The sequence below is a fragment of the Somniosus microcephalus genome, chromosome 6 (assembly GCF_052327205.1).
Source record: "Somniosus microcephalus isolate GS21.2 chromosome 6, FLI_Smic_1.0, whole genome shotgun sequence".
Lineage (NCBI taxonomy): Eukaryota > Metazoa > Chordata > Chondrichthyes > Squaliformes > Somniosidae > Somniosus > Somniosus microcephalus.
The window spans coordinates 114394706-114407570 of NC_140992.1; the positions used below are offsets into that span (position 1 = coordinate 114394706).

General features: G+C 47.5%; 1 protein-coding gene across 3 annotated transcripts in view; it reads left to right on the forward strand.

Annotated features, from left to right (window-relative positions):
- Window positions 1–1149: 1149 nt before the first annotated feature.
- yeats2 (YEATS domain containing 2) overlaps window positions 1150–12865 on the forward strand; it is a 186798-nt gene continuing 175082 nt past the window's right edge. For all 3 annotated transcript variants that reach the window (XM_085990719.1, XM_085990721.1, XM_085990720.1), the window contains exon 1: window positions 1150–1298. In XM_085990719.1, the coding sequence (XP_085846845.1) occupies window positions 1199–1298 (100 nt within the window). In that variant the 5' untranslated portion in view covers window positions 1150–1198. The remainder of the gene's footprint in view (window positions 1299–12865) is intronic.

Sequence of the window (12865 nt, forward strand, 5' to 3'; positions counted from 1 at the left end):
AAATATATTCAAGAAGGAGTTAGATATATTTCTTCAGGCTAAAGGGATCAAGGGATATGGGGAGAAGGCAGGGAATTTGGATGATCAGCCATGATGTCATTGAATGGCGGAGTAGGCTCGAGGGGCCGAATGGCCTACTCCTGCTCCTATCTTCTATGTAACACATGACCCCTTATTATTAGGCAACTGTGTGCAACTTGGTGCCTGGCCGTCTGACATTGTAGGGATACAGAAGATTTCAATTATCTAATGTGGTGTGATCAGAGTATGTGTCGTAATGATGCCCTCAGGATATTGAGATAATAACACAAACAAACATCTTTTGTAATCTGCAAACGCAATTGGAGCAGCTTGCTTTTCTGATACTGCAATTACATTGCGAACACCAGCTTTAGAAACTGCTTTTTAAAAATTTGACACCCAAAATAGCTTTGTTGCTAAAGCAAACATATAACTGAGCTGTACAGACCAAACGGTCCCAGGTTTGGAGCCTAATCTGTGCCAAGTTACCTTAATTCAACCAGGCTGGTAGTAGTGGAGCAACACCTCGTACTGGTGCTGCTGCCACAGGCCTGGCTCTTTTACGCCATCTCTGGCAGCACGTATGACATTATTTTTGTTGCTTGTTTACCAGCAGAGAGGACTTGTGAATATGTGTGTGTGTGTAATATATTGTACACTAAAATTTAGTGTCAGCCTTCTCAGGTGGCTGTAAAAGGTCCCATGGCACTATTCGAAGAAGAGCAGGGAGTTAACCCAGTGTCCTAGGCTAATATTTACCCCTTAATCAACATCACTAAAACAGATTATCTGGTCATTTATCTCATTACTATTTGTGGGAGCTTGTTGTGTGCAAATTGGCTGCCATATTTCCTATATTACAACACTTCAAAAAAAGTACTTCACTGGCTGTAAAGCACTTTGGGGCATCCTGAAGTCCCGAAAAGTGCTACATAAGAGCAAGATCTTTCGTTATATATTTGTTGGCCGGCTGAGACTAGGTGCCTGCCATCGAAGGAGTTACTGGTGCCCTCCCGCTCAGTGGCACGTTGTGACGGAACACCAAGGCTCTGTTGCCACCAGAGAACCTGCCAGCAACCCAGCTACCCTTGCACGTTTGATAATGTACCTTAAGTAAATGATCTGAAAGACTGAACTTTTTATTACAGAACAAAGGTATCCTCAGCTTTTTGTGAAGATGTCGGGCATGAAAAGAAAAATTGAGGACAAAGACCCGGATTATGAGGATATCTCGGTCTGCCATCAGGACAAACGATATAAAGCAATCGAACATTCAGGTGAGGAAGTGCAAACACTCTCCATTTTATTACTTCAGAAAGGAAAGGCTCACATTTTGCCATTTTGTGCTCTCACTTTGATGACATTTTCGGTGAACTAACAAAAATAAAACAAAATGGCTGGCCGTTCTGGAAAGGTGTAATTCCCCGTTTGATTGTCTCATGCTGGAGTAAAGTCCAAGTGACCATTCTTCACACATGAAGTATATTGGGAAGATATTCCACTGTAGAGGCCATCACACCCGAGCCCGCTCCTCTTCTCACCTGGCATTCATTCCCACAGGCGATTTCCAACAGGTTCCCGTGATAGTGTTCCAGAGTGCGAACATTTAATTATTTATGGAGGAGGGCTGAGGCCAGTTGCAGCTGTATGCTCAGCACCTGATCTTGTTCTTGTGGGGAGAGTGCAACTAGGAAGTGGCACATTAAAATGGAGCTGGGAAACCACGTGCTCCCACTACTTTCTTTAAATGATACATTTACTACTGGGTTTCCAGTGATCCGTACAGCGATAGTGTCCCTGTTACCATGTGCATTCCCCTCTTTGATCATTTTTTAAAATTCATTCATGGGATCTGGGCTTCGCTGGTAAGGCCAGCATTTATTGCCCATCCCTAATTGCCCTTGAGAAGGTGGTGGTGGTGATGAGCCACCTTCTTGAACCACTGCAGTCTGTGTGGTGAAGGTACATCCACAGTACCGTTAGGGAGGGGGTTCCAGGATTTTGACCCAGCGACGATGAAGGATCGGCGATATACTTCCAAGTCAGGATGGTGTGTGACTTGGAGGGGAACTTGGAGGTGGTGGTGTTCCCATGCGCCTGCTGCCCTTGTCCTTCTAGGTGGTAAAGGTTGCGGATTTGAGAGGTGCTGCCGAAGGAGCCTTGGCGAGTTGGTGCAGTGCATCTTGTAGATGGTACACACTGCAGCCATGGTACGCCGGTGGTGGCAGGAGTGAATGTTTAAGGTGGTGGATAGGGTGCCAATCAAGCGGGCTGCTTTGTCCTGGATGGTGTTGAACTTCATGAGTGTTGTTGGAGCTGCACTCATCCAGGCAAGTGGAGAGTATTCCATCACACTCCTTACTTGTGCCTTGTAGATGGTGGAAAGGTTTTGGGGAGTCAGGAGGTGAGGCACTCACCACAGAATACCTAGCCTCTGGCCTGCTCTTGTTGCCACAGTATTTATGTGGCTGGTCCAGTTAAGTTTCTGGTCAATGGTGACTCCCATGATGTTGATGGTGGGGGATTCTGCGATGGTAATGCCGTTGAATGTCAAGGGGCGGTGGTTAGACTCTCGCTTGTTGGACATAGTCATTGCCTGGCACTTGTGTGGCGTGAATTTTACCTGCCACTTATCAGCCCAAGCCTGAATGTCGTCCAGGTCTTGTTGCTTATGGGCGTGGACTGCTTCATTACCTGAGGAGTTGCGAATGGCACTGAACACTGTGCAGCCATCAGCGAACATCCCCATTTTTGACCTTATGTTGGAGGGAAGGTCATTGATGAAGCAGCTGAAGATGGTTGGGCTTAGGACACTGCCCTGAGGAACTCCTGCAAAGATGTCCTGGGGCTGTGATGATTGACCATCAACCACCACAACCATCTTCACCATCTTCCTTTGTTCTAGGTCTGACTCCAGCCAGTGGAGAGTTTTCCCCCCGATTCCCATTGACTTCAGTTTTATGGGCTCCTTGATGCCACACTCGGTCAAATGCTGCCTTGATGTCAAGGGCAGTCACTCTCACCTCACCTCTGGAATTCAGCTCCTTTGTCCATGTTTGGACCAAGGCTGTAATGAGGTCGGGAGCCGAGTGGTCCTTGGGGGAACCCAAACTGGGCATCAGTGAGGAGGTTATTAGTGAGTAAGTGCCACTTGATAGCACTGTCGACGACACCTTCCGTCACTTTGCTGATGATTGAGAGTAGACTGATGGGGTAGTAATTGGTCGGATTGGATTTGTCCTGCTTTTTGTGGACAGGACATAACTGGGCAGTTTTCCACATTGCCAGATAAATGCCAGTGTTGTAGCTGTACTGGAACAGCTTGGCTAGAGGCGCGGCTAGTTCTAGAGTACAAGTCCCAGTTTCGAGTTTTGTTCCTACAGTCGAAGAGCAAGGCGAGGCTCTTGTCGCTTGTGATAGTTTCTGCTCTCCGTCTCGGACGGAGTGCTCGGTTCTTGATTCAGTGATGAGGGCACGCGAAGGCGAGAGCAACCAAGAGAGAGCGAGAATGGCCAAAGCTGCCTTCTCTTATACCCTAAAAGTTCATTCAGGTCTGTGTATTGCAGTGATGTCTTTTTAATCACCCTTCTTTGTCTGGTTTCCCGCCTTTCGGGGCTATCCCATCTAGGTGCTGGTGTTAATAGCAGATGATGGGCCGCACTTCTCACCTGATCGCGGGTTAAGTGGTTTCCCATTAGTTTCCAATGGCCCTCCATCTTCTGCCCATTGTTTCCCAGAGAACTCTGTCTGCTCAGACATTCTCCCGTAATCAGTTTGTAGGCCTGGTTGGAATCTCCTGTCCATCACGAACACCTGGGCCCCTCCCATCTTCTCCAAACAGGCTGCTGGTCAATCAGCAGTAATAATAATCATACAAAATGTTCGATACAAAAAATCCTTGGGGCCTGCGCTGATGCTTACAGACCCCCCTTTGATGTTTCAATGTCCCCTTTTAATCAGGGCCTGCCAACGACTTCGGAGTGCCTTGCTTCGCTTTTTACAGGAGAGCCGTAACAAGTACAATACCACCAAACTCTGTATAATTACAAGAGCGTGCGAACATATCCGCATCCACAGAGGGATCTCGACATTTAACCCTTTAATTTCCTCCCCTGTGTCCCGGTTTCGCTGTTCGAGCATGTAAAAATGTTTTTGTGACAGTTCAATGGCTTTTATTAATTTTGTGAGGTGTTCGGGCAGAGGCTGTATCTCGTACCTGAACTGTGTAACGTACTGCTGCAGATTCTGTACCGTGTTTACCACGAGGTTTACTGTGGATGGCTCTGAAATGGGAAGGATGCGCTCTTGCGCCACCTCAACTTCTGTGTGGGGTTTGAAGCAGAAAGTCGAATCGGTGACCGGACACCAAGTGTCGTTGTGTACCCGATACTGGTCCACGCTTGTCGTGACGCAGTACGTCCCGTCGCCCGCGTATGCTACCGGAGGTGGAACGTGGCTCTGGGCCATCACCTCCATGGTGCAATTAATGGGCTCTGCACTGTCCGATTCAGACCCACACACTGGTCGATCGAACATGTTCAGGCGCTGGGTGTTAGATCCATGATTCTTTAAATAGGATGTTTCCCCAAGAACTACACGGAGGCTGTAACTTAACAATCAACAGGTGTTTACTAGAGTAGAGTAGTCTCACGACTGAAGTACAGGTGTGGTCACTGCCGGTACTACAGTATACAGGAGCTGTAAAACAGTTCTCTCTTAAAGGTACATACACAACAATTCCTCCCCTTTTAGATTAACAGTACCATAACATTCATTTAACAATTAACATTTTTAACATGCAACATTAACTGAAAATAGTCCATTTATAAATTCAGTCTTTGGGGCGGCTTCCTGATCCTTTCTGGATAGCGCCTTCCCTGAGGTTCTTGTTCTTGGTGCGGAGGCGATTCTGGCCCCCTTTCGTCGGTTAGTTCATCAGTTTTCACTGCTACTGTTTCTGAGGTAGATGCTACCGGTATGTCGGGTTCATCCCCAGGTACGCGAGACATGGGGTTGACTCGTTCCTGTGACGCTAAGATCTGGTTGACGTGGCATCTCACAATGTTCTCCCCGACATCCACTGTGTACATTAATGGCCCCTGCCATGTGCATATCGTTCCGGGTTGCCATTTCTCTGTTTGGTAGTCACGGGCCAAGACTGGTTGTCCTACATTGAAGCTCATTGATGTGCTGGAATTGTTTATCCTCAAAATTTCTTTGCACATTTGGTCTGAGCAAATCCAGACGAGATCTCAACCTTCGGTTAAAGAACATCATGGCCGGGGTCTGGTTGGTAACTGCATGTGTCGCATTTCTGTAGGCTAACAGGAAATTGTCCACCTTATGCTGTAGTGGAATTTCATCATCGCACATGGCCTTTATTGCCTTTTTAAAGGTTTGTACGAACCTCTCAGCCAATCCATTTGTGGCTGGATGATACGGGGCGGATGTGTAATGCCTTACCCCATTCCTTCTCATAAATTTCCGAAACTCTTCGGACACAAACTGTGGTCCATTATCAGAGCAAATCTGCTCTGGTAAGCCGTTCCTGGCAAAAATGGTCCGTAGGACTGCAATCGTTTTCTCTGTAGTGATTGAGGACATTTTTATCACCTCAGGCCATTTCGAGTGTGCATCCACTGCTATTAAGAACATTGAGTCCATGAATGGACCAGCAAAATCAATATGCACCCGTTGCCATGGAGAGGAGGGCCACTCCCATGGGTGTAGAAGGGCATGTGGTGGTGCATTTTGGACCTTCTGGCATCCTGAGCAGCTCTTGGTTAGGTCCTCGATTTGTTGATCAATCCCCGGCCACCACACATAAGCCCTAGCAAGGCTTTTCATTTTTACCCCTCCCAGATGACCATCGTGAAGCTCATTGAGCACTCTCTCCCTTAACTTGGGTGGAATTACCACTCGGGATCCACACATCACTGTCCCCTGGCATACTGACAGCTGTTCTCTTCTGGATGAGAATGCTGGCAACAGTGAGTCGCCATGTGTTGGCCATCCCCTCACCGTCAAATCATATACCCGAGACAGTGTCGGATCATTGCGGGTCTCCTTCTCTATATCCGCGTTCGTTACTGGCAATCGTTCAATTATTGACGAATAAAATATCTCGATAGGGTCCACTGCTGGTGCTTCCTCCACAGTAGGCAGTGGCAAGCGTGATAGCCCATCAGTGTTTCCATGCTGTTTCGTGCCTTTATATTCTATTTCATATTGGTTCGCCCCTAGAAAAAGGGACCATCTTTGTAACCGTTGTGCAGTCATCACCGGAACGCCCTTCTTTGGATTAAAGATGGAGACAAGTGGTTGGTGGTCAGTCAGCAAGGTGAGCTTCTGCCCATGCAGATGGTGGTTGAATTTTTTTACTCCCCATACTAGGCTGCGGGCCTCCCTGTCGATCTGGGCGTAGTTGCGCTCGGCTGAGGTTAGTGACCGAGACGCAAAGGCTACTGGCCTCTCCAACCCGTCTGGGAATTTGTGCGACAGCACCGCTCCAATACCATAGGGTGATGCATCACATGCCAACCGAATTGGTAGTGCTGGGTTGAAATGGGCCAACACCTCTTTTGATGTGATCAATTCTTTGCACTTCTGGAAAGCTCGTTTACATTCGTCATTCCACTTCCATGGTACCCCCGTTTGCAGTAGGGTATTCAGTGGGTGTAGTACTGTAGACAAATTTGGTAAGAACTTATGGTAGTAGTTTACCAGCCCGAGGAACGACCTCAGTTGTGACACATTTTCCGGTGCTGGAGCCTTGACTACTGCCTCAATCTTTTCAGGAGACTTATGTAACCCTTCTTCATCAATAATGTGGCCACAATACGAGATCTGCTTCTGGAAAAACTCGCACTTGTGGCGATTAGCCCGTAGCCCATATTCCTTTAATCTAGTGAGCACCTTCTCCAGGTTGGCGAGGTGATCACTGTCATTTTTGCCCGTGACCAGGATGTCGTCCAAATAACACTGGGTCCCTGGAATCCCTTGCAGGACTTGATCCATTGCCCTTTGCCAAATAGCCGGAGCCGATGCTACCCCGAACACCAGTCGGTTCTATTGATAGAGACCTTTATGAGTGTTGATCGTGAGGTATTGTTTCGAGGCTTCTTCTACCTCCATTTGCAAGTACGCCTGGGCCAGATCAATTTTGGTGAAGCGTTTACCTCCAGATAGCGAGGCGAAAATATCCTCAATCCGTGGAAGCGGATATTGTACCGTGTGAAGGACTGGGTTCACTGTCACCTTAAAATCCCCACAGATGCGGACCTTCTTTGGTTCCCCAGGCGTATTACTCAACGACCTCTTCATTACAGGGACGATGGGTGTAGCCCACTCGCTCCAGTCTACTTTGGACAGTACTCCTGAACGTTTCAACCCTTCCAGCTCTGCTTCAACGGCTGGTCGGATCGCATAAGGCACCGGTCTGGCCTTAAAAAACTTTGGACTTGCATTTTCCTCTATTTTAAGCGTTGCTGTTATGCCTTTTAGTGTTCCGAGTCCCTCCTGGAACACTTCTTGTGCGTCAGTTAGCATTTTTGACAGTCGTCCAGGTGTGGCGTCGTCATCCTTTTTGGCCTCAACCTTCAGTGCCTGTATGGAATGCCAATCTAATTGTATCTTCCGGATCCATTCACGTCCTAGAAGTGGCGGTCCTCCATCTGGCAATACATATAGGTCCATTTTAGGTATTTCCTGGCCTTTGTATATCACTTTCACCCTTATTTTTCCTTTGGGGTAGACTTTTTGCCCCGTGCACGTCTTCAAAACAATCTCTAGCTTTCAAGGGTATATGTGGAAATAGCCGCTTGTAGTCCCTTTGGTTTATGACTGTTAGGGCTGATCCAGTGTCCAATTCCATTTTCACTTGGACTCCGTCTATCTTGAGTGTGACCCAGATAGTCTGGTGATCCTCCATTTTGGTTACCTTACGTAGTTTCAGACAACCCAGCTCCTTGCTTCCGGAGTCTGTATCATTTCCCTGTTCGTCTGAACTACTGTCCATCACCTTATGTACCTTTTTCTCCTTCTCCGGTGGAGATTTCTTGCTGTTGGTTTTCTTCCCTGACCTGCAGACTCTTGCTATGTGTCCTGTTTTTCCACACTGTCTGCACACTTGGTCCTTGAACCAACAATCCTTCTGATCGTGTGTTGTTCTGCCGCAGCGATAACAGTTCCCTGCTCCATATGACATTTCATTGGTGCCGTATTCTTGCGGTCTCCATTGTATCTCTGCAGCGCCCCGTGCGGCTGCTTCGTGTGATACTGCCATGCTGAAAGCCTTGTCCAGCGTAAGATCCTTTTCTGATAAAAGCCGTTTCTGGGTTCCTTCACTTTGAAGCCCACACACAAACTTGTCCCTTAACGTATCTGATAGCCCCGCTCCAAACTGGCAGTGTTTCAATAACTTGCGCAGTTCCGTTAAGTACTCAGTATTACTTTCGTCTTTATGCTGGTTCCTTTTGTGGAACTTAAATCTTTCTGCTATCAGCAGCGGTGTGGGGCTTAAATGGTCCTGTAGGATTTCTACTATACTTTCGAAATTCTTCTCCACGGGCTTCCACGGGCTTCTCTGGGGTTATCAGGTTTCGCAGTAAGCCATAAGTTTTTGCACCCATGGAATTTAACAAAACCAGTGCTTTCCTAGCATCTGGCACTTCATTCGCCCTGCAGTACACCTCAATGCATTCCACATATGTCGCCCAATCTTCAACTTCATTGTCGAATGCCGTGATACTGCCATTCTTCGCCATCCCTGGGTGTAATTTAACTGTCTAAATGGCGTCTCCTGCGTTCCCCCTTCTTCTCCGCTGGAGCAAAATGGTGTCTCCCGCGCTTTCCTTCCTTCCCGCGCTCGCCCTTCTTCTCCGCTGCGGCTTCAAAAAAAAAATGGCGCCTTCCGCGCTCTCCCTTCTTCTCCCCGCGGACGCGGTTTAGCCCTTGATCCCTGGCTGTGCTCTGCGCGTTCTCCTGTGCGTCTTTCCCGTTGCCGTCGCTCGGTCCTGAACCCGGCTGCTGCTTTACCCTCTCTCTCTCTCTCTGCTTGTTTTTCCTCGACGCCGCTCGGTTCTTTAACCCCCGGCCGCACCCTGTGCGCTTCACCCTCTCTCTTACCCCGTCGACGCTGCTCGGCTTTTCTACGCCGTCGGTCGGCTCCCGCCTCCGCTGTCCGGGGTGGGTGTGCACTGCACCTGTTGCCAGTCTGTTGCTGGATCGTCATGGCTCTCAACAGCCACTCCTGCGATGTTCACTTGCTGCCAGATGACTGGGTGGTTGCTCGTGGTCGACGCCCGTGCTTCTGGCCTCGACTTTCTTCCACCGTCCTCCCGGAGCGACTCCTTGACGGGAAATGCAGAGTTGCAGGCAGATTCGAATCAACCTCGTCGCCACTGTTAGATCCGTGATTCTTTAAATAGGATGTTTCCCCAAGAACTACACGGAGGCTGTAACTTAACAATCAACAGGTGTTTACTAGAGTAGAGTAGTCTCACGACGGAAGTACAGAAGCCTGCTCCGGCTTTATATACAGGTGTGGTCACTGCCGGTACTACAGTATACAGGAGCTGTAAAACAGTTCTCTCTTAAAGGTACATACACAACACTGGGGACACAATATCACGTGTGCACCCCTGCTCTGGCACCCCTTGAGGTCAGTGTTGGTCATGGCGTGCTCCCACTTTATAACAAACGGTGGGGCCCCATGATACCGCACATGCACCCCGTCCCTCAAGACGCCAATGTTATCGACCCGGTATACTGGCACTGGCTGCGGTGACCCGCCCACTACCAGCATCCGCAGTACAATCCCCATAACCGAGTGGTTGGACCGTCCGCAATCAACTGGGACTGGGTAGGCTTCGGAAGCTAATCGGAGCTGACACGGGCTCATTGAATTATGATAACATAGAAACATAGAAGATAGGAGCAGGAGTAGGCCATTCGGCCCTTCGAGCCTGCTCCGCCATTCAATGAGATCATGGCTGATCATCCAAATTCAGTACCCTGTCCCTGCCTTCTCCCCATATCCCTTGATCCCTTTAGCCTTAAGAAATATATCCAACTCTTTCTTGAATATACTTAATGAACTGGCCTCCACCGCCCTCTGTGGCAGAGAATTCCACAGGTTCACCACTCTCTGGGTGAAAAAATTCCTCCTCATTTCAGTCCTAAATGGCTTACCCCTTATCCTTAGACTATGACCCCTGGTTCTGGACTCCCCGGCCATCAGAAACATCCTTCCTGCATCTAGTCTGTCCAGGCCTGACAGAATTTTATAGGTTTCGATGAGATCCCCTCTCAATCTTCTAAACTCCAGCGAGTATAAGCCCAATCGACACAATCTCTCCTCATACGTCATTCCTGCCATCCCAGGTATCAGCCTGGTGAATCTTTGCTGCACTCCTTCCATGGCAAGAACGTCCTTCCTCAGGTAAGGCGACCAAAACTGCGCACAATACTCAAGGTGTGGTCTCACCAAGGCCCTGTACAACTGCAGCAAGACATCCTTGTTCTTGTACTCGAACCCTCTTGCTACGAAGGCCAACATACCATTTGCCTTCTTAACCGCCTGCTGCACCTGCATGCTTACCTTCAGCGACTGGTGTACAAGAACACCCAGGTCTCTCTGCACTTCCCCTTCTCCCAATCTATTGCCATTCAAATAATCTGCCTTCCTGTTTTTGCCACCAAAGTGGATAACCTCACATTTATCCACATTATAGTGCATTTGCCATGTTTCTGCCCAATCACCCAACCTGTCCAAATCATGCTGGAGTTTCACGACATCCTCCTCACAGCATACCCTCCCACCCAGCTTTATGTCGTCTGCAAATTTGGAGATATTACATCCAATTCCCTCGTCCAGATCATTAATATATATTGTGAACAGCTGGGGTCCTAGGACCGATCCTTGCGGTACCCCACCAGTCACTGCCTGCCACTCGGAAAACAACCCGTTTATTCCAACTCTTTGCTTTCTGTCCGCCAACGAGTTCTCTATCCAAGTCAATACCTTGCCCCCAATCCCATGTGCCTTAATTTTGCACGCTAATCTCTTATGCGGGACCTTATCGAAAGCCTTCTGAAAGTCCAAATACACCACATCCACTGGTTCTCCCTTATCTATTTTACCAGTTACATCCTCAAAAAATTCCAGTAGATTAGTCAAGCATGATTTACCTTTTGTAAATCCATGTTGACTTTGTCCGATCCAGTCACTGCTTTCCAAGTGCTCTGCTATTACATCTTTTATAATGGACTCTAGCATTTTCCCCACTACCGATGTCAAGCTTACCGGTCTATAATTCCCCACCTTTTCTCTACCACCTTTTTTGAATAGTGGGGTAACATTAGCTACCCGCCAATCCATGGGTACCGTTCCAGAGTCTATCGAGTTCTGGAAGATGACCAGCAATGCATCTACTATTTCTAGGGCCACTTCCTTAAGTACCCTGGGATGTAGATTATCAGGCCCTGGGGATTTTTCAGCCTTCAGTCCCATCAATTTTCCTAACACCATGTCCCTACAAATACTGATTTCTTCCAGTTCAACCCTTTGATCAGACCCTATGCTCCCCGGCATCTCTGGGAGGTTATTTGTGTCCTCCTTTGTGAAGACAGAACCAAAATATGTATTTAGTTGGTCTGCCATTTCTTTGTTCCTCATTATAAATTCCCCCGATTCTGATTGCAAGGGACCTACGCTTGACTTCACCAATCTTTTTCTCTTCACATATCTATAAAAGCTTTTACAGTCAGTTTTTATGTTCCCTGAAAGCTTACTCTCATATTCTATTTTCCCTTTCTTAATTAATCCCTTTGTCCTCCTTTGTTGAATCCTAAACTGCTCCCAATCCTCAGGATTATTGCTTTTTCTGGCCAATTTGTATGTCCTCTCCTTGGACCTTATGCTATCCCTAATTTCCCTTGTTAGCCACAGTTGGGTCACCTTTTTTGTTTTATTTTTATGCCAAACTGGGATGAACAAATTCTGTAGTTCATCCATTCGGTCTTTGAATGTTTGCCATTGCCTATCCACCGTCAACCCTTTGAGTGCCATTCCCCAATCAATCCTACCCAACTCGCTCCTCAGACCATCGTAGTTTCCTTTATTTAAATTGAGGACCCTAGTCTCCGAATCAACTACATCATTCTCCATCTTAATGAAGAATTCGATCATATTATGATCGCTCCGACCCAAGGGGCCTCGTACTACAAGATTGCTAATTAATCCTTTCTCGTTACATAATACCCAGTCTAAGATGGCCTGATCTCTGGTTGGTTCCTCGACATATTGGTCCAGGAAACCATCCCGTAAACACTCCAGGAATTCCTCCTCCACAGTATTGTTACTCATTTGGTTGGCCCAATCTATATGTAGATTAAAGTCACCCATGATGACTGCTGTGCCCTTATTGCACGCTTCTTTAATTTCTCTTTTAATGCCATCCCCAACCTCCGCCTTACTGTTTGGAGGTCTATAAACCACTCCCACTAACGTTTTTTTCCCCTTAGTATTTCTCAATTCTACCCATACAGATTCCACCTCCTCAGAGCTAATATCCTTCATTACAATTGTGTTAATCCCTTCTTTAACCAGTAATGCTACCCCACCTCCCTTTCCTTTTTGCCTATCTTTCCTGGATGTTGAGTTTCCAGTCCTGGCCTTCCTTGAGCCACGTTTCCGTAATCCCAACCAAATCATATTTGTTTACTTCTATTTGCGCAGCTAATTCATCCACCTTATTACAAATGCTCCTCGCATTAAGACACGAAGCCTTCAGGCTTGTTTTTTTAATGCTCTTAGACCTATTAGAATTATTATTTACTGTGG